At 45.7% G+C, this 27,362-nt stretch overlaps 1 protein-coding gene across 4 annotated transcripts in view; it reads right to left on the reverse strand.

The window, feature by feature from the left end:
* Positions 1–27,362, reverse strand: part of PDE9A (phosphodiesterase 9A) — a 103,784-nt gene that overhangs the window by 65,100 nt on the left and 11,322 nt on the right. For 3 of the 4 annotated variants that reach the window (XM_066259295.1, XM_066259294.1, XM_066259293.1), the window contains exons 2-4: positions 13,423–13,493; positions 10,817–10,894; positions 6,919–6,962 (exon numbers count right to left, since the gene is read on the reverse strand). In XM_066259295.1, coding sequence (XP_066115392.1) covers positions 6,919–6,962; positions 10,817–10,894; positions 13,423–13,493 — 193 coding nt within the window. The remainder of the gene's footprint in view (positions 1–6,918; positions 6,963–10,816; positions 10,895–13,422; positions 13,494–27,362) is intronic. The other variant, XM_066259296.1, reaches the window with a different exon arrangement.

Consider the following 27,362-nt stretch of genomic DNA (forward strand, 5'->3'; position numbering starts at 1 on the left):
CTCATGTGTTACCTGCAGAATCAAGTCGAATTTCGTGCGCTGTACTTGTTCTTGCATCATTTTTGCATTTTTTACTAACTTTTTTTGTGTGCTATCATGGGGCTGAAGAAAGTGAGTGTAAAGGACAGTGGTGAGAAGAAGAAGAGAATGATGTCGATAGAAGTAAAGCAAGAAATAATAGAAAAACATGAGCGTGGTGTATGAGTGATTGAACTGCCAAGGCAATACATCTACAACTTGTACCACCCTTAAACAAAAGGATGCCATCAAAAGCACAAATCCAGCGAAAGGAACTACAATTTCTTTCCCAATTAAGGACAAATATCCATGAAGAAATGGAGAAGCTTCTGCTGGTGTGGGTGAAAGAGAAAGAACTGGCAGGAGATACAGTGACAGAGACTGTAATATGCAAAAAGGCCTGTATTAATTGCAGCGACTTGAAGAAGAAAGAACCATCAACCTCAAAAGAGGCAGCAGAAAATACGTTTAAGGCAAGTCACAGCTGGTTTGAAAATTTCAAGAAGAGATCTGGCATCCACTCGGTGGTGAGGCATGGTGAAGCTGTGAGTGCTGACGTTAAGGCAGCTGAGGAGTACATAGCACGTTTTGCTGCGCTTAATGCAAAGGAAGGCTACATCCCCCAACAAGTGTTCAACTGTGACGAAACAGGATTGTTTTGGAAAAAGATGCCCTGGAGGACTTTCATCACCGCAGAGGAGAAGAAGCTGCCAGGCCATAAACCCATGAAGGACCATCTTACCCTTGCACTGAGTGCAAATGCTAGTGGTGACTGTAAAGTAAAGCCACTGCTAGTGTATCATTCTGAAAATCCTCAAGCCTTTAAGACTCACAAGATTCTTTTATTTATTTATTTATTTATTTATTTATTTATTTATTTTACAGAGACAGAGAGTGAGTCAGAGAGAGGGATAGACAGGGACAGACAGACAGGAACGGAGAGAGATGAGAAGCATCAATCATCAGTTTCTCGTTGCGCGTTGCGACTTCTTAGTTGTTCATTGATTGCTTTCTCACATGTGCCTTGACCATGGGCCTTCAGCAGACCGAGTAACCCCCTGCTGGAGCCAGGGACCTTGGGTCCAAGCTGGTGAGCTCTTTGCTCAAGCCAGATGAGCCGGCGCTCAAGCTGGCGACCTCGGGGTCTCGAACCTGGGTCCTTCCGCATCCCAGTCCGACGCTCTATCCACTGCGCCACCACCTGGTCAGGCAAGACTCACAAGATTCTTAAAGAAAAACTGCAGGTTATGCGGCACACCAATGCTGGGACATAGGTTACACGGCAGTTTTTTATTGAATGGGTAAATCTTGTCTTTGATCCTGCAGTGAAGAAATATCTTCAAGAAAATAAACTCCCAATGAAAGCATTACTAATCCTTGATAATGCTCCAGCCCACCCACCTGGTCTTGAAGATGACATTCTTGATGAGTTCAAAATAGTGAAAATCCTCTACCTTCCACCCAACACGACTTCAATCTTGTAACCTATAGATCAGCAGGTCATTTCCAACTTTAAAAAGTTTTACATAAAGCACTTGTTCCACTGCTGCTTTGAGGTGACTGAGAATACAATTCTTACCCTTCGAGAGTTTTGGAAAGATCACTAGACCATCATGATATATTTATGCATTATTGACATGGCACAGTAAGAAGTTACAAGAAGAACCTTGAACTCGGCAAGAACCTTGAAAAAGTTATGGCCTGATGTTGTTGCAGACAGGGGACTTTGAAGGATTCGAACCAGAGACCGATACTGAGTAGAACTGTTGGAGGAGATTGTGTCCCTTGGAAAGTCGATGGGTCTGGAGGTAGATGAGGGTGACGTAAACGAGCTTGTTGAGGAACATGAGGAGGAACTCTCAACTGAGGAGTTGAAGGAGCTACAGATGATGCAACATACTTAGCTTCTGCAAGAGATTAGTAGTGAGGAGGAGGTAGAGTCGGAGGAATTGATTTCTATGAGTGAAATTAAAGACATGCTGGCAATGTGGGAGAAGCTTTCAAGTTTCATTGAAAAGAAACACCCAGAAAAAGTTTCATCTGGTTGTGCTTCAGCACTTTTTAATGACACTTGTTTGTCACATTTCTGTAACATTTTAAAAGGCAGGCGAAAGCAAACCTCTTTGGATAGATTTTTATTCAAAAGTCCTGCAAGTGAAAGTGCTGAAAATGCAGCCAAAAAGGCAAAAACAGGTGATGATTAAATGAAAAATACGTACTATTAAACTTAGGTTAAGTTTAAAGTTTAAAAAGGTACATTTTTTTTTTACAATTAAGTGTTTGTGGTTTCATTTTAAGTAAAGAAAGTGCAGTTTTAGTTTTGTTTAAAGTAAAGAAATGCAGTTTTAGTTTACATTTAGTGTTAAGAAAGTGCAGTTTTAGTTTATGTGTCTACAGTGCCCGCATCCCTTCCTCTCTCCCTCCCTCCCCTTCCACCATTCACCTCCGTTAGCTGCACTCGTCTGTCTCCAAGATAAGAATACAGTACTAAATAACACTTTTTTCTTTTATTTCATATATTTTGTTATGCATTGGTAAAGTATACATGTGTGTTTCTTAATTAAAAACGTCTTTTTTCATAATTTAGGATGGTTTGGGGATGTTTCACAGGGCTGGAACTGATTAAATCTATTTCAGTTATTTTAAATGGGAGAAATTTGTTTGATATATGAGTTGACTGCCTTAAGAGCTCGGTTACAGAACGAATTAAACTCATCTCAAGGTACCACTGTATTTAAAAATTATATAATATACTTCTAAGTAACAAAAGGAGCAGAGAAAGAACCACAAGGTAAATCAGAAAATATTTTGAGCTGAGTAAAATTGAAAATACAACACTCCAAAATTTATGAGTGACAGCTGAAGGAAACATAGAGGGAAAGCTCTGGCTTTAAAAGTAAAAGATCTAAAATTGATGATCTAAGCATCCATTTTATTTTAGGTAGAAAAAGAAGAGCAAAGTAGACCTGGAGTAAATTAGAAGAAACAAAATAATAAAGACAACAGGAGAAATCAATAAGGTAGAAAACATAAAATAAAGACAACTAATGAAACCTGAAGCTGGCTCTTTAAAAAAAAATCAATAAAATTTATAAATCTCTAGACTAATTAACTTGAAAAAGGGGAAGATAAAAATTACTAATATCTCGGGTGAAAGTGAGGATTTCATTACAATTTTATGCACATAAAAAGAACCACATAAAAATAATCAAACTATGTCATAACAATAAATTCTTAGAAAAGACAGCCCTAACCCCTTAAAATGAGTCCCCAAATAAGTACAAAACAGAGTCCCTGGAACACTTCCAACTTGTTTTATGAGGCCAGATGAATATATTATAGGAAAAGAAAACTATGGACCAATATCCCTCATAAACCTCACAAAATATTTGCAATTTGAACCCAGAACAAAAAATAGATATACCACAGCCAAATGAAGTTTGAACTAGGAATGCAAGATTAACTTAACAATTTAAAACCAATCAGTAAAATTTACTATTAAGGAGATGGAGGGGGAAAAAGTCATGATCTTTTCAATAGAAGTAGAAAAAGCATTTGACAAAATTAAAAAAAATCAATTTATAGTTAAAACTCTCAACAAATTAGAAATAGAAAGAAAATAAGAACCTCTCAACATGAGAAAGGACATTTAAAGAAAATTATAGCTAATGTCATGTTGATGGTGAAAGACTCCATTATCTGTCCTTCACACTTTCCAGTCTTCTATTGTACTAGATATCCTAACCTAGTACAATAAAGCAAAACAAAGAAAGAAAAGGCATCCAGATTTAAAAACATGAAGCAGTTCTCTATATGCGGATGTAGAGAAAAATCTACAAAAAGGTATTGGACCTAGTAAGTGACAGTTTCGTTAGGTCATTATACAATAGCAATTATATTTCTATAAAGTAAAAACTATTGGAAATTAAAAAATTTAGAAATCCATTGATAATACCATAAAACTATGAAATACTTAGTAATTTATCAACACATATTTAAGACACTGACACTGACAACTATACCATATTATTGAGCAACATTAACAGGGACCTAAGTGACAGATATACCACAGGCATGAATCAGAAGACTGAACATTAAGACAGTAATTCTTCCCAAATGGTTCAATAGATTTAATATAATTTCCATTAAGATCCCAGTAGACTTTTTTTTTTGGTAGCAATTGACAAAATGATTCTAAAATTTATTTGAAAATAAAAGAACCCTGGAATAAGCAAAACATTTTTGAAAAAAGAAGAGAAACCCTTGGATTTGCATTTTCTGAACTTAAGACTTAGTACAAATCTATAGTAATCAAGATAGCAGGGCATTGCCTGACCTGTGGTGGCGCAGTGGATAAAGCGTCGACCTGGAAATACTGAGGTCGCCGGTTCAAAACCCTGGGCTTGCCTGGTCAAGGCACATATGGGAATTGATGCTTCCTGCTCCTCCTCCCTGTCTCTCTCTCTCTCTCCCTCTCTCTCTCCTCTCTAAAATGAATAAAATAAAAATTAAAATACTTAAAAAAAAAGATAGCAGGGTATTAATTTAAGGACAGGCATGTATATTAATGCAACGGGATAGTGAGTCCTGAAAAAGACTCACACATACATTGGCCAACCGAGTTTTGACAAAGGTGTCATGATAATTCAATGGGGAAAAGGATGGTCTTTTCAGCAAACATTCTAGAGCACATGGGTATTTGTAGTGACAGAAAAGGACCCTCAATTCTTTTCTCCCCCACTTAAAGGTGGGCTAGGCTTAGGGACTTGCTTCTAAAGAAGAGAGGAAGTAAAGTGTAAAAGAGTCACTTCACAGTGGGTGCATCTGGACAGCACAGACCCCAGGTAGGCCTTTCAAAAATCCACACTCCCAGGCTGATCATGAGAATAACATTGGACAAAGCCAGCTTGGGGGACGTTCTGCAGACTCCTCAAGAATGCCAGCGCCCTACCCAACAAGCAGAAAAGCCTGGGGAGATGGATGACTAAATGCAACGTGGGAACATGCGTTGTCACCGAACAAGCATGTCAGGAAAGAAGTGGTGAAACCCAAATAAAGTACAGTTAATGAGAATATTAAAAAAAAATTATGATTAAGTCAAGAGACTAATGCGCTTTTTATGTATGTTTGTAGTAGAAAAGGTATTTTTGCAATAGAAAAAGTTAGAATTCATTTTTATTCTAGCATTTACTATTGAGAGAACTGAATTGTTTATGAAATTCATAAAGAGTTACTCAAGCACAAAAGTGATTTAGAGCTGCCAGTGCCCATGTGTTGTGCAAACATTGTCACCTTAAAGACAGAAACGGAGGAACAGAGACATCATTGCCTCGCACGCACCATCTAGCTCGATATGGGGGGGGGGGCTTCAAAAGTCTATTCTGTAACCATCCATCCTGCACAAATTAAAATTAACACTGCACCTTGAAAGGGAAAATAAACTTCAGCTCTTGCCTCATACCACACACACAAATGAACTCAAAATGGATCACGGACTTATATGAAAAAGCTGAAACTACAGAACAGCTAAAAGAAAACATTGGAGAAAACTCCATTAAATAGGGGTTAAACTAAGACTTCTTAGGACATAAAAAGCACAAACCAGAAAAGAACAAAGTTGATAAATTAGGCCTAATACAAAATTAAAATTTCTGGTCATTAAGAGTCACTAATAAGACAATGAAAAGGCAAGTTACAGACTGGGTGAAAATATTTATAACATATATCTGACAAAGGGTGTGCATCCCAAATACATTGGGAACACTCACAACTCAGTAATAAGAAGGAAGGAACTCTTAACAACACCAAATCAGGATGGGTTTGAACAGATGCTTCATAAAAGAATAATTATGAATTGCCAGTAGATACTCACTGTCATTAATCACTAGGGAAACACAAAGTGCAATTGCAACCACACACCCATTAGAATGAATAACAGAAGAAAGACCGCCACTACCAAGGGTTGGTGGCGAGGTGGAACAACTGGGAATCCAAAATGGTGTAGGCACCTTGAAAATACTGATACATAATTTTTAAATAAAATGGAACATGTACCTAACCCTTTGACCCAGAAATCCCATTCAATAGAAATGAAAATGTACGTCCCTACATATATGCTCATAGCAGCCCTATTCACAAAGCCCCAAACTGGAGGCAGCCTTGATGTTCTTCAGCAGGTGATTGGATAAACAGGCAGTGGTCTTTTCCGCCATGGAAGACGACTCACTCATAAATAAGGACTGACTACTGATATGCTCAATACACGGGTGAGTCTCAAAAGCATCAGGTTGAATCAAGAAGAGCACCCATATGATTTAATTTCTTTTATCTGATACTTTTGAAAGAACATCGCATCTCCAGTGTCAAGAAGCAGGGCCGTTGCTGACGGAGACCAGGAGTAGAGTGAGGGGGTTTATGGGAGAGGGCACAGGAGAACTTTTTCAGGTGATATAAATGTTGTGTCTATTGGTTTTGGTGCTGCTTACAGTTACATTTTCCAAAGCTCATCAAAATACACACTCCAGTAGGAACATTTTATTACGCATAAAGCATACATAAGTAAGAGTGATAGAAGGTGTGAGAGGAAACTGAATTTTAACGGAACAGCACCCCTGACTGAGACATCTTGAGGGCTGTGGCTTGCAGGTGGCTCACAATCTCATGGGCAGCACAGGCACTGAGTGCAGGAGGACAGGAGTGGACTGCTGCCCAGTGCCTGTTAAGTCCTTGGGGAGAGGGTGGGGGCGGTCCCTGAGGAGCTGTCATGGGCAGAGTGCAAGGATGTCTCTGCCTGTACATGGGCTTTAGATGCTGATGTGTAACTAATATATATGCATCTCATCTCACGGGTAGCCTGGAGCTGTTTTCCTTTCAATTTTTAAAATGATAGAAGGGCCTTACCTGAAAGTTGCTTGATGGCCACAGGCCTCACTTTGTAGGGAGTGCTGCAAGAAAGAAGACAAGTCACTGTGAGATGCTGTCAAAGATGGTCCTAGCACATCTGTCCCAGAGATAAGCACTCTGGTGAATTAGAATTCAGTGGATTAGGTTTGTTTTGTTTTGTTTTGACATTAGTTCCTTTGGCTGTTCTTATCTTCCTCATTCAGAAGAATTCTAAGTAGTTTAGGTATATGATTTCAATGATTAACTTCCCTATATAACGTTCCTATTTGGTCAATAAAACAAATTTTGCCACTGTTGCTGCTCAGGTATAGAGTCCAGCAGGGATGGCAAAATTTCTGCCAGAACTGCCCACGCCCATCCCAGCTCCTGGTTGCTGTAGGCAGGCTCTCTCTCCTTTGCTTGGTCTGAGCTCCAGGTGGCTGCATCTCCCAAGTGTGTAAGAGAGGGTGGTGTTAATGACTAAGTCGAAAATACACTGGCATCTTGGTGATGCCACCCCAGGAATCATGATACACAGACAGAATGGAGACAGAATACTGGTGATGCTTAGGACTGATGAAAGCTTGGTCTGTCAAAGGGGTAAGAAAAGATGAGCCAGTTGAAAGTAGGAAAACAACAGGAATAGGCAATAGCCAATAATAGTGAAAAGAAGGGAGGGAGGGAGAGAGGAAAGGAGGAAGGGAGAGAGGGAAGAAGGCAGGAAGGCAGGAAGGAAGGCAGGAAGGCAGGCAGGCAGGAAAGAAGGAAGGAAGGAAGGAAGGAAGGAAGGAAGGAAGGAAGGAAGGAAGGAAGGAAGGAAGGAAGGAAGGAAGGAAGGAAAGCTAACCTCAGGAGGAGCTGCTGTAAGAGTGCAGGGAAATGGGCTATCACATGTTGCTGGTGGGAGTGGACTGCCACGCCCTTGGGGAAGCCGGCTAGCAACACCAATTAGAATTTAAAATACATAATCCTCTGTGGGTCCTAGAGCAAATGAAGTCTGAAACATGGCTGGAGGCAAAATGACAAAGTGGAAGTTGTCCTATTTTGGGCACATCACAGAGCCAGAGTTCTTTGGAAAAGATAATAGTACTGGGGAAACAGAAGACAGTAGGGAAAGAAGGAGACCAAAGATGAGATGGAATGCCTCCATGAAAGAAGCCACAGGCTGTCCACAGGAGCTGGACTGGCCTATTAAGGACAGGACAGTGTGGATGTTACCCATTCCCAGGGTTGCCAGGAGCCAGAGCTGACTCCGTGGCTCATAACAGCAACAATCCTTTGTCTCAGTGCTGAAGTTGGGAACAAATGAAATGTTAGTACATAGGGACATCTGTAGATGTCATTTTTTCATGGCATTCATGTGGTCATTTCTTCTTTCCGTGCATTTTTCACCGAGTACTCACTGTGAGCAGGTCCTGGGTATGGAATGGTGAAAACCACAAACACGCTCCCGCCCTCCTGGGACTGCCTTCCATGTTCAAGTGCATGTTGAAAGGATGTGCCTTACCACTGGCATTAGAAGAAATACTGTGGGCCCTATCCACAGGGGACAGATGACACAGTAGCTGTCCTGTGGAGGGTCATTCAGTGGGTAAAGATGACCTGGGCAAATGCCACAGGGAACAGGTTGTGCCCATACAGGTGCAGCAGGAATGGGGAGAGACAGAGACATGTGTCCTAGCAACTCCCCCATCAGAAGCACTGATGACAGACACCCTGTGGACTGGACCCAGGGGCGAGCTTATGAAGAGACCTTCCATCGCCACATGATCCTGAACAAAGCCTAACTCTCCCGGTAAAGCCCGTCTCAGCTGAGAAAGAGCACAGAGGGGGACCTCTCAGGGTTGAACTGGGGAAGGAGAACCCCCACTTTGTCACTGAAGCAAAAGTGGGTTTGGGACTGAACACTGAGACTCAGTGTGCCAAGCAGTTGTAGGAACTTTCCAGGCTTTTGAGACAAAGATGCCTGGGTTGAGTTTCTGGCCCTTCAAGATTTATCTTGGCTCTTTGATCCTTCATCCTGACTCTGAACAGTGAGCTGTTCACGTTGCTGTCATGACCGAATTAGCTCCTGGCTTGGTCTCTGTCTAGCTGTCTGTCATCATTCTCTTCCCCAATGACAAAACTGATACAAACTACTCTTGGAATAAACTTGTCTTGAACATTTATTGTATTTGTCTTTTTCAAAAACATTACTGCTGGGTCCCCTCTTTTCCAACATGCTTAGTGGGGCAAAGAGCCCCACTGGGACCTAGGAAGCCTGGCTCATAGGCTGAGGGACGGCTGAGCATGCCACCCTCGCTGGCACACTGTCCCTTCATCCACTAGAACGTTGTGTGTGTGACAACTTGGCTGGAGTGGGGAACCACAGGAGCGCTTATGTGATGACACAGCACCATGTTGCTCTGGCCCCTCCTCTCTCCATGTGTCCTGTCACATGCCCCATTTTTTTCTCACGCTCTGTGAATGTCTGTTTCTCTCTTCCAATGAGGATCCTGAAACAGTTGTGGTAGAAACAGAGGAATGGTATTATCAAGAAGCAACACCTTTGTCAGCTGGACACCATGGGATCCAGAATGGTTTCCTATCCAGAAAGGAGTGTTGGATCAGGAGGCTCAAGGTCCCTCTGAGCATTATCTGAACAAAACTGAGAAGTGTCTATTCATAATTGTTGGGCATTGGGGATAAGGACTGCCTGGGAATCAATCACCTTCCTAAGCAGCTCCAAGTGAGTGTGGAAGCCATTCAGCCCACTGTTAAATTAGAGCCCCTGACTTGTGTCGTTATGTTGCAGGTTATTTGAAATGCTGATCTGGACACTGTTTGACCAGATGGAATAGCAGGAGGCCTGGGGCGGGTGAGGGGACGCTCAGTGGGTCCTTGCCCGGCCGGGGTGGGGGTGAGGGGGAAGAGCAGGAATTTAGCAAAGGGGAGGGAAGTGCCCAGGTATCTATAGAAGGGGAGTGCCATGGGTGCTGGGCTGGGCACTCAAATGTCATGTACATATACACTGGTGTTTTAAGGAGGATTTGAGCCATTCTGATGGAGTCTGGACAATATCCTGTGGCTAACAGGCTCCACTACATGCTGGGTTGTGGTGCACAAAAGCCATGTCAGAGACCTAATTTTCTAGAAGATGGACAGGACTCGACTGAGGGATAACTAGAGGCATAAACCAGGAGTCTTCATGGGGAACCCCTGTGAAATGGTAGGAAATGTGCATGCTCACAGGGCTCCTGCTGGCAACTGAATGGGGAGCCCTGGGAAGGCTCCTGGCACGATTATAATCGTTACCATCTTGGTAAGTGATTAGTCCTGCAAAGGAACCAGCCAAATGAAGCCTCCGTCACTGCCCCCCCTTCCTGCCATTCCGGGTTTAAGTTCAGATTTCTTTTTTTTTTTTCTTTTTTTTGTATTTTTCTGAAGCTGGAAACGGGGAGAGACAGTCAGACAGTCTCCCGCATGCGCCCGACCGGGATCCACCTGGCACGCCCACCAGGGGCGATGCTCTGCCCACCAGGGGGCGATGCTCTGCCCCTCCGGGGCGTCGCTCTGCCGCAACCAGAGCCACTCTAGCGCCTGGGGCAGAGGCCAAGGAGCCATCCCCAGCGCCCGGGCCATCTTTGCTCCAATGGGGTCTTGGTTGTGGGAGGTGAAGAGAGAGACAGAGAGGAAGGACGGGGTGGGAGGTGTGGAGAAGCAAATGGGCGCTTCTCCTATGTGCCCTGGCCGGGAATTGAACCCGGGTCCCCCACACGCCAGGCCGATTCTCTACCGCTGAGCCAACCGGCCAGGGCCTAGTTCAGATTTCTATAGCAGTAAACTAGGAAGACAACCACAGAGGCCCTCATGTGGGTGTGGAGCAGTGTTAGAGACACCACCGGAATAGGACCGAACAGAGGCGCCAGCCACTTACCGTTCAGAATTTGCAGGCATGGTGGGGTCGATGGAGACCATGGCGTCATCTGTGGTGAGCAGGGAGATGGTCGTGTTCCTGGAAGACACGTCCAGTTAGTGCTTCACCTGTGACAGTCTCCCTAGGGCATGCCCTTGAATGGGCCTCGCGTGACAAAGGAGCCCAGAACACAACAGCACAAAACCCATCCAAGGCTGAGGACTCATCCTTCAGACAGGACCCTCCATTTGTAAATAAAATGGGATTGCCAAGTAATCCTAAGAGCTCTGTAGACTTTAAAGTAGAGTCGTCCCTCGCCATATTGTGGTTCACTTTTCATGGTTTCACTGTATTGTGGATTTTTAAATTGTATATATCTAATTTTGTATCGTGGATTTTTTGCTATACAGTGGGATTTTGTGGTGTATAGATATTTTTATATATTATTTTAATTATATTTGCAGTAAAATAAGCAAAATAAGTGTAGGAAAAGTTAATAACAGTGTGGGAAAGGTTTATAAGAGTGTAGGGGTTTATAAAGCCTTAAAATATATATAAATAATAAAATAAATATAAGGTGTCTACCTCACGGATTTCCGCCTATCGCGGGGGTTCTGGAACCTAACCCCTGTGATAGTCGAGGGACCACTGTAATTTAAAATGGCAATTGGAGAAAGTCTTATTTATTGAATTGGAAGATTAAATAAAAGTGGAGTATACTGGAAATAAATAAATCAGCCTTCCTACTTCATTCCTTTGGGAGTCCAACTAAACAGGCACAAATCTCTCCTATAAAACAATTTTAAGTGTATAAATTGAGTCTTCCTCCAACCTCTAATCCTGGGGGCCTCCCATGGGTGGTGTTGCCTAGACCATGTTATGTAAACTGGTCCTTCAGTTGTATATTTTTAAAGATCTGTGAAGTGGGGGTCCTGGGGGTAGCTCAACTGGTTAGAGCATCGTCCCAATACGCCGGGTTGTCGGGTTTGATCCCCCCATCTCATCAGGACACATATAACAATCAACCAATGACGGCATGAATGAATGGAACATGTCAAGGTCTCTCTCTCGCTCCCTCCTTTCCTCTGTCTCTAAAAATCAATAAAAAAAATTAAAATCTGTACAATGGAGGTGACATGTAAATCTCAGGGTTGTTCTCAAGAATAATGTATATATCCCCTATTTCCCCATGTAGAAAGTTTTGGGGTCTAAAACTGGGTGTGTCTTGTACAATGGTTGTAGATTTTTGGGGTTTTTTGTTTGTTTGGGTTTTTTTTTTTTGTATTTTTCTGAAGCTGGAAACAGGGAGGCAGTCAGACAGACTCCTGCATGCGCCTGACCAGGATCCACCTGGAATGCCCACCAGGGAGCGATGCTTTGCCCATCTGGGGTGTTGCTCTGTTGCAACCAGGGCCATTCTAGCACCTGAGGCAGAGGCCATGGAGCCATCCTCAGCGCCTGGGACAACTTTGCTCTAATGGAGCCTTGGCTGCGGGAGGGGAAGAGAGAGACAGAGAGGAAGGAGAGGGGGAGGGGTGGAGAAGCAGATGGGCGTTTCTCCTGTGTGCCCTGGCCGGGAATCGAACCTGGGACTCCTGCAATCCATGCCAATGCTCTACCACTGAGCCAACCGGCCAGGGCCTTAGATTTTTTTACTTTCATTTCCTGCTTTTTTGCACTTGTTTTTGCATTCATTGTTGAAGACAGTGACTCGTCATCAGACACAGACAAGGACAAGCTAATAGATGGGAGTTTAGATAGTGATGAGGAGTTGTATGAATTTTATGATGAATAAAACTTGAGTTCTATAGCTTTATGTAATACATTTTTTTCCCCAAAATTCATGCCTTATACATGGGAGCATCTTATACAAGAGGCAATAATGGTATATATTTCTTAGCACAGTGCTTAATAAAAGATGCCCCAATCTTTGCCGCTACAAACTGCCCACCATTTGCTGTAATTTCAGCTCTTTCCTCACTTGTCTGTGAAAAGACTCTCATGGTCCTTCTGGCTCACTGTCCTTGACCTGGATCCTGACTTTAAAGGCAAACTGTCCTGCCAAAGTTACTGTGGATCACTCTGTAATCAAAAAGTTACAGTGGAAAATCCACTTACTCTAATAAACTGTTGAATTTGGAATTCTGACTTTATAAGGGTAGATAACTGGTCTTTTCAACTTATTTCCGAAGTCAGTCTTTTCCAAAATACTGACCTATGATGATCCGCCTGAAATAGAAGAGGAACCTGCTACATGGACAATTTGGGGTTGAGGAACCAAAGACAAACACAGCCAGCTTCCTTCATTCTTTCTCCAAAAGCATATGAATAAATGAAGGAAAAAGAAAACTCTTGATGGTACTTTCTGCCTAATTTCACCCAAAGGTTTCCTCTGTGCAGACAAGGTGGTGCCTGTGGGCACCTGCAGGCAGGCTGTGGCTGAAGCCTCCAGGGCTGCATTCAAAGATTTGAAAGAGCTCCTGGGGCCAGGTGGGCCTGCTGGCCCTTCCACTCCTTGTCCCTCCTCCTTGGCGACCCACCCTCCCCGGGTACGTCCCTGTCCAGGTGAACTGGAAGATGCAGAGGCATACTGGTGCAATTCTGCAGGGTGAGGATGGACCACTCACCGAGGCAGGCCAGTGGCAATGCAGAAGAGGTCCATGATGTCGCTGGAGTTGCAATACTTGCTAAAGACCACCTACAAGACAGAGCAACAGGCCGTGAGGAGCAGCAGGCGCAGGGCGACCGGCTTCCATGCTGATGTCAGAGTCCTTGAGCTTCCTCTCTGGCTCCAACTATAGGTTTATTTTAAAAAGGACAAGAATGGAACCTTAGCACTGGAATGTTCACATAATATATATATATATATGTCATGTAGTGCATTTAGAGAGGTTGTGACAAACTTCATTCCTTTGTCACTGAAAAGTGTTGTAAAGACCCCTGGTCAGGGCACATACAGAAACAGATAGATGTTTCTGTCTGTCTCTCTCCCTTTCTCTCTCTCTAATATCAATAAATTATAAAACAACAACAAAAAATCCCCCAAAACTACTGCCCATCTAAACACCCCCGCAGGTGAAACTGCTGCCACATACCCATCATTGGAGGCATTTGACTCACGGAAGACAACTTTGGCTTAATGCTGTCTCATCGCAGGGAGTTCCCTATGACCCCATGAGGGCCATTATGTTGAAAAAAAAATAAGGCCTTTTGCTTTAAAAAATTTTTCTTTTAAAATTTGGGAGGGGAGATTCTGAGTAACTTCAAGAGGAAATCACAATGAGAAGGAATGTGATGTGAACCACAGTCACAAGGTGCACACTGACTGGGTGTCCACCTGCCCTGACCGGGGAGAATGTGTTGGCATCAGCACTCTTTGTCCAAGGGGTCCCGAGTCCCTCCCTGAGGCACTTCAAGTATAGTGAGGGAGATATTCTTCAAGGCTAGACAGCACATGGGACAGCCACACCAAAGCCCTATTTTCATCACAACAAATGTTTTCCTTTAGCATTTCCCTGACTGGATCCAGTGTGCTCACCAGCGTGAGCCTGGGCTAGGCAGAGAAGCAAGCATGAGTGGGGTGGTGATTTTTCAGTGCCCAGGGCCCCATTTTTCAGCTAAAATTAGTTTGTATCTTCCTTTATTGGAAACAGTTAAGTACAATAAGCAGATACAGTATTTCCCCCCATAAGTTTAACCTTTCTGTGACTAACACTACTTCCTGTGTGCTGATGGCCTGGCAACAATAAAACAAAGCCACTGTCCTCGATGGTGTCACTGTCTACCTTGCAGCGCTGTCCTGGCTCAGCTCTGGACCCTTGTAACACCCAACCCCTGCATTGGTCCTGCTCCCTGCTTCTAGTCTTGCCCCAATGCCCAGCCTCGGTTTCTAGAACTCGAGTCCAAATCAGGTGTTGCTGGTTGTGGGAATCCAGCCCACACAGCACACGTGGGTGGGTGGTTTGGGAAGAACCTCCCCACCCCCGTACTGCCGCCCCACACACCCTTGTCAGAAGGGCACAAAGCTTTTTGTCCACATGTTAAATCAGTTTGCAAATCCTTTATCCAGAAACAAAGAGCACCAAAAAAGTGTGTGTGTGGGGGTTGTTGTTAAAATGAAGTTTAAAAATTAGATGCCCAACAGGCAGTAAGATAGACAGAAAAACAGTTTGTACTGCTGTCCAGCTTGAGGCAAATCGGGACTGTAGTTCATGAGTGAGCAGGCAGGTCACCTCAAAGACTTTTGTGTGATTTGATTGGCAGCCCGTGATATTAAAACAAGACCAGAGAAATAAAGAAGAACTCAGAGGCCTCTCGTGCCTTGGATACTGATCTTTCCTGGTATCCAGTGGGCCTGTGAATGTCAGAGGAAACTTCAGTGTAGGAACTCTCCCGCTGCCTGCATCACGGAGTAACTGACACTCGAGTGTGAACCACAGGTCAAACCCTGTGCTAAGGGATCTTCACAAGGAAACTGAGGCACACGGAGCCACAGGAGGCTCCCACGCACCCAGCTAATGAGTGGCAGTCAGGATTGCACGCCAGGCCTCTGCTGTCCAGTGTTCACATTTGAACACAACATCCACGCCGCCAGGCTCTGCATGTCTTTTGACACTTATGCTTAAACTAGTCTCCTAGCAGTGGTGCTGTGGCAGGAGCCGTGGGCTCAGTGCTTGTTCCCACAACTACTCCTTTTGTCTCCCCACTGCACCCACAGGCAAGACCATAACCACTTGGAGCTTCAGTATTCCCTACTGTAAATGGGGTTGATTATATCAGCTCTGCCTGCCTCTCAGGGCTGTGATGAGAAATATGGGAGAAAACATGTTTAAAAGGAATCACTCAGAACACCTACTGCTCAAACACAATGTTTAATGTCATACCCTCAGGGGCCCATGAATCTCATGGTCTCTGGTGATTTTAAATCCCTGGTTCTGGACGCAAGTCTTCAAGTATGTCCGAAAAGCCAAATGCATCCGGAACGACATCTGGCCACATTTTTTGGGGAAGCCAATTTTATTTTCTTTTAGTAGGATTCGATCTGCAGAATTTCCAGAGCTTGAAAAAGTCTAACACAGTTCTTCTGTTTCCTGTGTTTCTAGGGGAAGGAGCTGCCTATGACTTTGTAAAGTCAGGGACGAAGGCCTGAGAGCCCCACCCCAAGCTGCACTTATGCTCACAGCTGGGAGGTTCTCTGCTTTGTTGGGACTGGGCAACAGCTAATAAAGATGAGGAAGAGAGGTGTCACTGGAACACCAAGGTTGACAGGACTTTCTGGCTCAGCTCAGGGTTGGGACCAGCCTTGACCCATCTGTGTTAGATGGCCCAAAAGGTGGGGCCTTGTGCTCTGGTCAGGGTTGTACCCAGCTGGCAGGGTGAGCACCTTTCTGACAGACACCTCTATGCCTATCCTTACAGGTGGGGACTTCGGAGTGAGACCCAGGGGACCACAGCTGCCAGTCCATACACATCACAGCATGAGGCACCCCTACCAGTTGGCACTCCAGCACACTCCCAACAGCCCTGGATGAGCAGTCTTGGCTCTGGGTGATCTGGCCCCATCCCTATGGCCTGACCTATTATTGGGCAATTGTACGACTGGCCATTACCCAAAGCCTTTTCCTCACTAGAACTTCTACTAAGTGATTCGGAGCTGGTGGTAATTGGAGTGAATGCAGGGTCATGGGGAGTCTGTCCTCGGCTGACCACACCAGCCTTCCAGATGAATAAGGAGCAGCAGTCCCTGGAGAAGGGAAGGAGGTTCCGATCACAGAGGGCAGAGAGAGGGAAGCAGAGAGTCCAGGAGCCTCCAGGCTTCCTGGCAGCCCAGAGCCTGAGGCTTTTTCTGGGGATAGTAGCTCTTGAGGAGCCCCACCACCACCACCACACATACAACCCAGGCCTTCTTGACCTGGCATAATAAAGTTTCTGTTTCTTGGTATCAAAAGCAGCTTGACCAATACACTAAAAAACAGGATTGGTAATTGTGGAGCAGATGGCCACAGGGCTGCCAAACCCACATCAGGGTGGCCTCTGGGTTAAAGAGACAGGACAGGGCCGTTTCTGAAAGCCGGGGAGCTTCTCCATGCTGAGCCCAGAGGCCTCTTCCTGAGACTTAACTCTACTGATAGAGCACCAGAGGGTCTGTGTTTCCCTCTCCCCCTGGACACCCATGCGGGGCTCAGTGAGGGGAGGATGCAGGAAGGTGCCCGTTTTCTGGCCACACGCTGTGCTGTTCTGTGACAGAGGCAGGACGAGATGAGTCTCCAGACTGCCAGACAGGTCCAGATCATCACATGTGCCCATTTCGAGGTTAGGCAGTGAAGAGCTCCTTGGAAACTTTCCACCAGGAAATGTAGCTGTGTCTTTCAGTGTGAGATGCATAGTGAGGGTTGGAAGGGCATCACGAAGGGAGAGAAGGTGGAGTGAACAAGAAGCCGGTGGAAGGTTCTGCAGTGAAAACCAGATTCTGATGATGTGAGCACCAAACAGGAAATAGGATACAGCAATGCTAGCAGTGATATGGGGGTCTGGGAGGTGGGTTCCAGGCTTCATCAAGACCAAGAGAAGCGATGAGGCATTGGCCCACAGGCTGGGGTAATCCCACCTTTGCCAGACCTTTTCCAGAAGGTTCTTCCACTTACTGAGAGAAGCTTGGCATTGGGGCTTTCTCACCCTTGGCCTGTAAGGAGAAACCAGGGCTCGTTTTTGTCACCTTCCAATTCAGGCTGTGACCTCCTGGCCTGGATCTCTCCTGGCTTGCTGTGTGGTGTTTCGGGAATATGAAAGGTGTTGTAATAAAGCCTCATTTTCCAGTTGGGAGAACCTAGTCCAGGAAGACCCCTCTGGTGACCAGTCCTTTAATTTAGCAGCAGATTCCACCATAGGGAAACTGCCCAGACTGTGATGCACACAGGTTTTATGAAGCACAGGCTCTGACCCTGGCACTTGGGAGGGAGGGGAGGTATGTACCACCACTGGGGCCACCCTGACTGCATGCCCAGCTCTTGTCTGTGCATTCTCGACCGTGGAACGCGGCAGGTCCGGCACCTGCTTTCACGCCCACCGCGGGCCTGACCACAGATGGTCATGGCTGCCACACCATCTGTTTTCAGACGTGGAGGCCGTGTTTGTCCGTGTGCTGAGAGCCGGGGTAGGGGCTGCCCAGCAGGTGTTGTATTCCATTTTGGCCAGATATCAGGTCTGCTTTTTGGAGCGTGTACTTAAGGATGTACATGTTCCCGTATATATGTGACTTAAACTTACATATGAATTCACCCTTGTGAAAACATTTTTAAAGAAAGCACTAAGAAAAGCTGGTCTTCCGAGATCAGACGAGATCGGACACGTTCAGGGTGGTATGGCTATAGACAAGAAAACTGGTCTTAATGTCCATCATCTGCTCTCCTTTTTCTTCTTGCCTTTGCCTTTTTAGGGCATTTGGCCAAGGAGCTGTGGAGGGTGCACAGGTCAGAGGGGGGCCTCTGTGGTCCCAGGTGCACAGGAAGAGCCTGGCTGCTGGGGAGAGGGAAGCCCGAAGGGGGCTCCAGTGACAGAGCTACTGGGCAGGAAGGCACGGGTGTGGCATCCCTTTATCTGGGCTCCACACATAAAGATGACTCATCATCGTCCCTGCCTCATTTACCCTCATTGTTTAGGCATCTGTTCAGTCCAAACACTGCCGTGGCTGCTGAGGAAGTTATTTCTTCTGAGCAATGAGATGCTGGGGCAGGAGGAGGGTAACGGCAGAGGGACCTGGAGGCAGAAGAGAAGCTACACCCCTCACCCAGGGCCCCCCAGCTCTTATATTCTTCTATATCTTCTGCATTGGATGCGGGGGGTAGAGAAGACCCCCCCCCCCCCACGCTTTAGTTTCCTATTTCTATTTGAATAGAAATTCCTTGCAGCTGCTGAGGACATTTCTTGCTGGATTGTTGAATTCTAGTTTGGATTGGCACTAAGTCAACAACCACTAGAAATTGTGGTTTCTCACATGGATATTTGTGGGGTTACGTTATGAAATGATCCCAACCCAGGATAAATATGATAACTGTATGGCAATTTTGGTTTGGGCTGAGTTCTGCAGGCTGGGAAAAACAAAAACCACCACTACCACAGGAGGAAAGTTCAAGTCTGTGGGGCCCGGCAGGATGGGGAAAGGTGAGATGAATAGTAGCCCCCAGAATTTCTCTGCGAAGCCAGATACAAGTTTTCTACCCCAGGGACGATCTCACCAAGTAGGTGTGACGTTAGTTCCCTTTCAAAATCACAGAAAACAAACTGTATTACCTTTCAAAATTGTGAAAAACTATCTGTGTCAGGTAAGTCATGCTTTTGGGGTTGGTTTTGTAAAACATGCAATTAGGTTCATTGTCTCGCTGAAACGGCTCACACCAACTGTGAAATTTTCTCTTCAATTGCCTTAGCAACAATTTTCACAGCACTCCTTTGAAGTTGGAGTAAGGACTCTAGAGCAAAATTTCCCACCTTAAAATTCTTCTACAGTTTCTCCAAGTAACTTTAAATGGCTACAGCTGAAGGTGAGACCGGCAGACGCCATAATGCTGGGTCCTAGAGGGAGCAGGGAAGAAAGGGACAATTCCATTTCCATAAGTGGCCTTCCCGTGGAGCATGCTGGAGCTCTGTTTCTCCTTCCTCCATATCCTCAACTGGCTTTTGATCTCACACCCCTGCCTGGCACCTTAAATCTAAGCATAACACTTCATCATTGTTTATTTACTCTTATAACTCGAAGATGGCATTGATTCATTATGAGTGTGACACTGACATCACAAATCTCCACCCAACCCAAATAAGGACAATGACTTCTAGAAATAGCTACACTGGCCTCTAAGAAATTGAATCATTTAATCAAATTGGGCCATAATGAAAAAAGGGGTGGATTGCCAAAAATCTGGAGGCAACCTAGAAGACATCCTCCAACAGGTGAATGTTAAACTGTGGTCTGTGCACACCACGCAACACTACCTAGCAATGAAAATGAATTACTGATCCACACAACTACAAGGGGTCTCAAGGTAGTTAAGCTGAGTGAATAAAAGTCCTAAAAGTTACACATTGTGTAGTTTCATTTATATGACATTTTTGAAATGACTGAACAGTAGCAATAGAGAACAGAGTAGTGTCAGCTGAAAATCAGGGATGAAGGTGATTGGCACAAGTGGTATAGGGGGTGGGGGAGGAGCTGCTGTGGTTCTAAAAAAGATGGAACTTCTCTGTATCATGGCTGTGGTGGAGGACATAAGGACCTACACATGTGATGAAGTTGTATAGCACTGAATACACATTCTCTAATGAGCACAACAGAGAGGAGATCTGAATGACATGGGGGACTACCTCACTGTCAGTATCCTGGTGGGGGTGCTGTACAAAAACTTTGCAAGACATCACCACTGGGAGAACCTGAGTGAAGGGTACATAGAGCTCTCCATAGTCTTTCTAACAACTGCACGTAAATCTACAATGATCCACAAGAGCCTATCTGAAATATGGAGACAGCACCAACTCTGTCTAGGCTGGTGAGGTGGACACCCTTAGAGGAATGTGTGTCCACATGGTGGGGGAAATGGATTGACAATATTTTGGCCTTTTGACTCAGAATCACATTTCTAGAAATTGCTCTTAAGGAAACAATGACAGCAAATAAAAGAAGAAAAGCATTTTTAAAGCATCAGGCACAGTTCAGGGTGCCTTTTACGAATCAGCCTATCATCACCGTGAGTCAGTCACCTCCCAGGTACATGCCCAAACCACTGTGTCTTATTTATCACATGGAATTAAGCTAAATATCTTATAAACGATGAAGCAATGATGTTTTAGTAGTCTCCATGATGGGACATTATGGAGGCATGAAAGTCATGTTTTTCAAGACTACTTAATGCTATCCCAGAAATGCAGCTGGTGTGGTGCTGAGTTAAAAGGGTCAGGATAAAAAATCAAGGAAAAGAAAGATACACATGTGTGTGCACGCAGGCACGCAAGCTCGCAGGAGAGAACACCAGTGGGAGAGGTTCTGAGCTGGTAGCAATCTCCCCTGTCTGATGCAATAATGGGTTATTTCACTTTCTTTTTACACCGTTCTTCATTTTTCAAATATTCTACAATGAATATGCAGGGCTTTTGTAACCAAAAAAAAAAAAAAAGTTATCTGGTTCTAGCAGCGGAGGTTAGGAACTGATAACAGAACTAGCTTATGAACATTCCCTCCTAATAGTGTGCTGCATTGCACTTACATAAAATTCTTATGAGAGAAAAAAGGTCTTTACCATTTTTATTTGGAAAGAATACTCTTCGGCATTAAGGCAAGTGGATGAGAAAATTAAAATGACAGTGAACCAGAGGACAAAAACCAGCATTTAAATAGCATTCTGCTGGGAGTGGGAGAGCTGGTGCATGTGAGGGAGGCCCCCAGAGAGGCTCAGAGAAGTGGGAGAGGGGCAGAGATGCTGTGGGGGCGGGAGCACCAGATCACTAGTGAGGACCAAGCCGGCGCCTCTGGGACAGAACTGGGAGAAGGTTCCATGGTTCTGTGCTGGCTGCGGGTATGCAGCCCAAGCAACTGAACGAAGACCAGGGGAACATGAGAACATGCAGATGGAAAAGAGTGAGGGGACAGTGGTCCCACCCCTCACAGTCACTCCAGGTCCTGAGATGCAGCCCACAGCCAGGCCTCACTCACCATGGGGTTAAAATGCTCCTCCTAAAGGATGTCTACAACTCTGCACTTTACCCTCGGATCCATGCATTTTCAAGATCTCACTGAAGTGAGGTTTTTGGTGGCTAGCAGGGGTGTGGACTGTCTTCTGAGGGAACTGTAGGGAGCTGTGGGGAGCCTGGGTGGAGTTTCCACATGGTTCAGACAGGAGGTGGGCTGAGACCAGCTCAGGTAGAGAAGCCCTGCCCGACTTCCAACGGGGCTCTTCTAGCAACCAGTGCTGCTCTGGGGCAGAGTGGGGTGGTGGGAGGAGAGGCTGGTAGTAGTAGTGGATTTGGACTTCCTGTCTTTAAATAGGTCTACTTAAACACCTTTGGACACTAATGACAAAGCAAGCACTCAGCTATAATAACCTAAGTATCAACACATTTGAGGACGGACATGTTATTTTAGGGTCAGGTCCACCCACAAGGCACGATGGCTGTCCTGAGACCCTAGTGTCTCATGGACGGCTGCTGGCTGGGGCATGGTAGGGCCACACTGCCCAGGCATTCAGGCCTGTCCACGTCCTCAGAAGGGTGCTGGCCGGGAGTCACCTCTGGCAGCGTTTTGGGGGCCAGCAGAACAAACTGATGCTGAAGCCAATGTGAGCTTGCAGCTGCCATCCTGGACCCCCAATTCCAAAGACAATGTTCACACAAGGACACTCTCTGTTCCCATGCCTTCTCTAGTGGGCGCTCTAGGTTTGAATATGTAGAATAAATGGGTCCTGATACAGGTCACTTAACTGTTCACATAAGTTTTATGTATTAGAATTGCATGTTAAACTTTGAGGGAAGAAAAAACGGTTCAGTTGTTAAAATTGTGCAAATCACTGACTGCACTCATTGTGGTCACTGGGGCAGAGTGGGGCCTGGCAGTGAGGACAGTCAGCAGAGTGACCTCGGTGAGTGGCTGCCCTTGGTTGGCTCTGTGACTGGATGGCCCCTGGGTTGGCTGGAGCCCATGCCCTTCCCACTGTTTCACATCCCCAGGGTCACCCCTGGCCAGAAGAACCTTCTAAGCTTGGTGTCATCATCCTCACCATCACAGATGAGGACCCTGGGCCACAAAGAGAGAAGAAGCTGCCTGGCCTGGTCTGTGTGGCCCAGGACAGAAACTCGGACACACCTGACTCTAAGCCCAGAGATCTGTGCTGCGCCTGAAATCAGACACTCCATGCAGGTCTGCACGGGAAGTAGAGGTGGTCTCTTGGCCTTTGTCCTTGTCACCGTCCTTTAATGGCGTGTATATTCTCTGTTTGCCTTGTTCTCAAATTGCTGCTATTTCCGGGTGCGTAATTGGAGTGACTATTGATTTAGAGTAGGGGTCCCCAAACTTTTTACACAGGGGGCCAGTTCACTGTCCCTCAGACCATTGGAGGGCTGGACTATAAAAAAACTATGAACAAATCCCTATGCACACTGCACATATCTTAAAGTAAAAAAACAAAAACGGGAACAAATACAATATTTAAAATAAAGAACAAGTAAATTTAAATCAACAAACTGACCATTATTTCAATGGGAACTATGCTCCTCTCACTGACCGCCAATGAAAGAGGTGCCCCTTCCAGAAGTTCGGTGGGGCTGGATAAATGGCCTCAGGGGGCTGCATGCGGCCCGCGGGCCATAGTTTGGGGGCCTCTGATTTAGAGCTCCCTCCCAGAGGAAAACAAACCAATTCAAATTGCATTCCTTTTGTCTATCAGACCATGATTCACTTTTTATAGCTTTTATAAACGATTAAGCTTTTATACAAGCTTCTAGAAGGCTTTGTCTCCCCTCAAAGCAAATCAGAGCATTTCAGTCTGGCTCCCAGACTTCATGTTCCAGCTCTAGGGATTAGAACCCAGCCAGACCAGCCCATGCAACAGCCAAACGCCAACCCAATGTGCGTTTGCAACTTTTCTATCTTTGGGGGAGTAAACAGGGAAGTTCCATTGTCTTTTGTGTGTGTGTGTGTGTGCGCGTGTGTGTGTTTTGTTTGGGGTTTTTTTTGTATTTTTCTGAAGTTGGAAACGGGGAGGCAGTCAGACAGACTCCCGCATGCACTCGACCGGGATCCACCCAGCATGTCCACCAGGGGACGATGCTCTGCCCATCTGGGGCATAGCTTTGTTTGCGACCAGAGCCATTCTAGTGTCTGAGGCAGAGGCCACAGAGCCATCCTCAGCGCCTGGGCCAATTTTGCTCCAATGGAGCCTCGGCTGCAGGAGGGGAAGAGAGAGACAGAGAGGAAGGAGAAGGGGAGGGGTGGAGAAGCAGATGGGTGCTTCTCCTGTGTGCCTTGGCCGGGAATCGAACCCAGGACTGCTGCACGCCAGGCCGATGCTCTACCACTGAGCCAACCAGCCAGGGCCCCATTGTCTTTTAAGTGCTCAAGAATTACAAGTGTTTAAACTACAAAACAAACAAGCTAAAAAGAGATCAAAACCAAAAGAGACCAAGACCAAAAAATCCCACATATATGTTCATTGAGAAAAGGCTTTAGTATGCCTATCTATCCAGCCACCCATCATCTATCCATCTATCCCTCCATCCATGTATACCTGCAATTCACCTCTAATTATGTTACAGATAAAATTGTTCATTCTGTGTTACCTGTTGTTTTTAGAGCACTTGACAATATCACCATTGGAATGAACTGCATTTCACTACCAAGCATTTTGTTGCTAAAATAAATTCTGTATTAGGCCTTACTTCTTTTCCAATTCAGAAGGCAGGTTTCTGGTCATTGCATTTGAAAAGAATATGAAACAATAACAGAAACTACCGTTTGTTACCATGAGCAGACATACGGCATACATTCACTTAAAAAAAATAAAAGTTAACTTTTGCATAATGGAAATGCTTAAACAGGTACAAAATCAGAAGATGTGGCTCAGTGCAGCCTCCCTCCCCACCTCCCAGCTTCAAAGGTTATCTACATGAGACCCATACTGTTTCGTCTATACCCTGTCTCCCCTGCTGGGGTTAAAGCTCATTGTAGACATCATATTGTATCATCTGTATGTATTTCAGTGTGGATCTTTAAAATATAAGATCTCTTTCTTACAGTTTAAAGATGGCCACAATGAGATTATCACATGGAAAGAAAATTAACCATTTTCCTTAACTTCTCAAGTTGTCATAGATGTCTATGTATAAGGCATGCTTTAAGGATCAGAAGTAATTTGTGTTCTTCAGCAAATAAATGACAAGGAATGAAAATGGGACAAAATATATGGATAGAAAGAGACTTAAGAAGACAGTAAACCCATGCAATGTGTGAGCCTTATTCAACAAGTGTGAGTATGCGTGCTTGTGTGTGTGAACACGCGCGTGTGACATATGGTCCCTTTTCTTGCCCTTTGGTGAAGAACACACATTATTTTTTACTCTTACAGTATGCTGTAAAGGCAGGCATTGTTATTCTTATTTTGTAGCTATTAAGGCTGAGAGAGTTAAGGGACAGTTCCACAGTCATACTGCAAAGCAGTGAAAATGAAAAGGAAGGGTGACTGCAGGGGGTGATGGGCATCACAGGGGAGGAGCGATGAGCTGGCGGCTCCCTGGGATACAGTGCTGTTAGATGATGAAGGCCATGTGTGGACAAAGGCCGGAATTACCGACAAAGCTCAGATGTGGCACACTTACACAGCCTCTACAAAATACTTACAACAATATCTGGTATGTGGTGAGCACCATACAAAAGTTTGCTAGACAGATACTATCTCCATTTTATAGATGTGGAAACTGAGGCCCAAGATCATACAACTTGCAAGTAGCATTGATTGATGCAAACCCCCGTCTGCTGATTCCAGCAGATGGATAAGCGACCAAGGTGGTGACAACCAAGGGGGTGGCAGTGGTGGTGGTGGTGATTGTGGTGGGGCTGGGGTTTCGAGGCTCGTGTTCTGAAGAACACCACCGCCTCCCAAGATTCATCTGTTTATCATCTACCTTCTCTGGAGTCCAGCGCACAGGAGGCCCTCAATAAATGCCCATTAGCTGAAAGGATATGAAAGGCACATTTGCTTAACACAAGTTAATTTAACCAAAATGTACAGCAAAATCCAGCAGGGAGCAGAGAGCTAAGATCCTGAATGTGATATTGCAGCCTGCCGACAGGAGAGGCAGTACTGTCAAAAGCCCCCGCAAAAATAAAAGTTGATAGGTACTGTGCAAGAGGGCTCACCTTGAGGGGTGGGGAGGCCACCAGGAGCAGGGTGGCATAAGGCAGGAGGTGAAGAGAAGATATAGTTCTCTAACTCTGCCGACCCACACTCCAGACCAACAATCCTCCTGGGTCCTAGGGCTCAGCCATTCTATGATCCTTAATCATACAGCCTCTGGGGCCAACGTGTGAGCTGGGGTTAGAAACCTATTTACAATCCAATGGCCGAGAGCCCTGTAGCCTCTGAATAATGCCCCACCTCCTGAACATACACATACCCTAACTCCAGAGACCTATGACTATCACCTTGCAATCTCCAAAGTCTCTGCAGGTGTGATCTTGAGATGAGATTATCCCAGATTATCCAGGTGGGCTCTAAGTGACATCACAAGATCACAAGGGAGGCAGAGGGAGAGTTGAGAACACACAGAGAGAAGGCTGGGATCTTTTTTGCAGGTATTGGGCCCTTTAAGCTGTGTGAGGTATGGCGTGTGTATATGACTAGGCCAAACTTCAGGAGGGGAGCAGGGGAAGATGGATTAGAGAGAAGAGATGCAGAAGGCTGAGGAGCAGATCCAATGCTTTTCCCACCCCCCACCCCAAGAGCTGATGTGGGCCTGGGTAAGAGCTGGGAGGCAGGGAGGCTGGCAGGAACACTGGAAATTTGTGAGAACTTCTGTCCTGGTTGAGAATGTGCTTTGGCAGGACACAGCTCCCCAGGCTGTCTGCACACCCCTTCCAGCTCTGGCACAGGGCTGAGTGGGCTTCAGGGCCCACTGCCTAAGCCCACGTCTGCGGCGGTGTCGGGTCTCCTGTGCACCGAACCCATTTGTCATGACTGATCCGATCACCGCTTCTGTCATCCTTCTGGGCTGCTTTGTTTTGTTTTTTTCTCTTCTGGTGTCTGAGGCCAATCTCTATTGTCATAAATAATGGATCACAGGGGGCTGAAAACGCAGAAGCCGAGGAGCCAAGAGAATGAGAAGTGTGTGAGCTGGCACTCAGAGGACTGTGTTATGGGGTGGGGCAGTCTGAGGGTGTCTTGCTGGTTTCAGTCTGCTTTTACACCTTGAGCTCAGATGCAAAGAGGCAACTGTGGATGGAGGCATGATCCTTGCATTCTCCCCTCACGGGGCCCCACCCTGCTCCTCTGTCCACTTTTGCCCTGCGCCTGACCCAACTCTGTTGTATCAGTACTCCAGTGTGGTCCATGCGACCTATTTCTGGGATCAGGGCTCCATGGCATTCCTGGGCTGAGGGAGGAGCGAGGAGGAGGTGCTGGGGAGGGCCTGGGGACCACAGCTCCTTGGGGACCGTCCATGGAGAGCCCTCTCCCAACCTGCAGCCCTGTCTCAAGGTGGGATATGAGATTGGTGCTAGTCATATGAGGGGGCAAAGACATAGAAGGAGCCGTGTGAAAGTGACACATAAGACCAGGAGGCAGAAAGACCACCACCCCAACTTAGATCCGGAGAGCTCTGCTGTCCTGGTAATCAAATGTCATCCAGATGGAACCGGAGGCCCTCACAAGGTACCCCGAGAACGGTGGCTGAGTGCATCGCAACCAGAGGCGTCGGAGGACGGCCGTGTGGATGGGAGGAACCCGAGGAGCTGCCCTCTGCAATGTGGAGACAGCCTTCCCTCCTCTCTTCCTTGCCTCCTCTTTCTTCTTTCCTTTATATTACTTGAGATTTC

The sequence above is a fragment of the Saccopteryx bilineata genome, chromosome 2, assembly GCF_036850765.1.
Source record: "Saccopteryx bilineata isolate mSacBil1 chromosome 2, mSacBil1_pri_phased_curated, whole genome shotgun sequence".
NCBI classification, from domain to species: Eukaryota; Metazoa; Chordata; class Mammalia; order Chiroptera; family Emballonuridae; genus Saccopteryx; species Saccopteryx bilineata.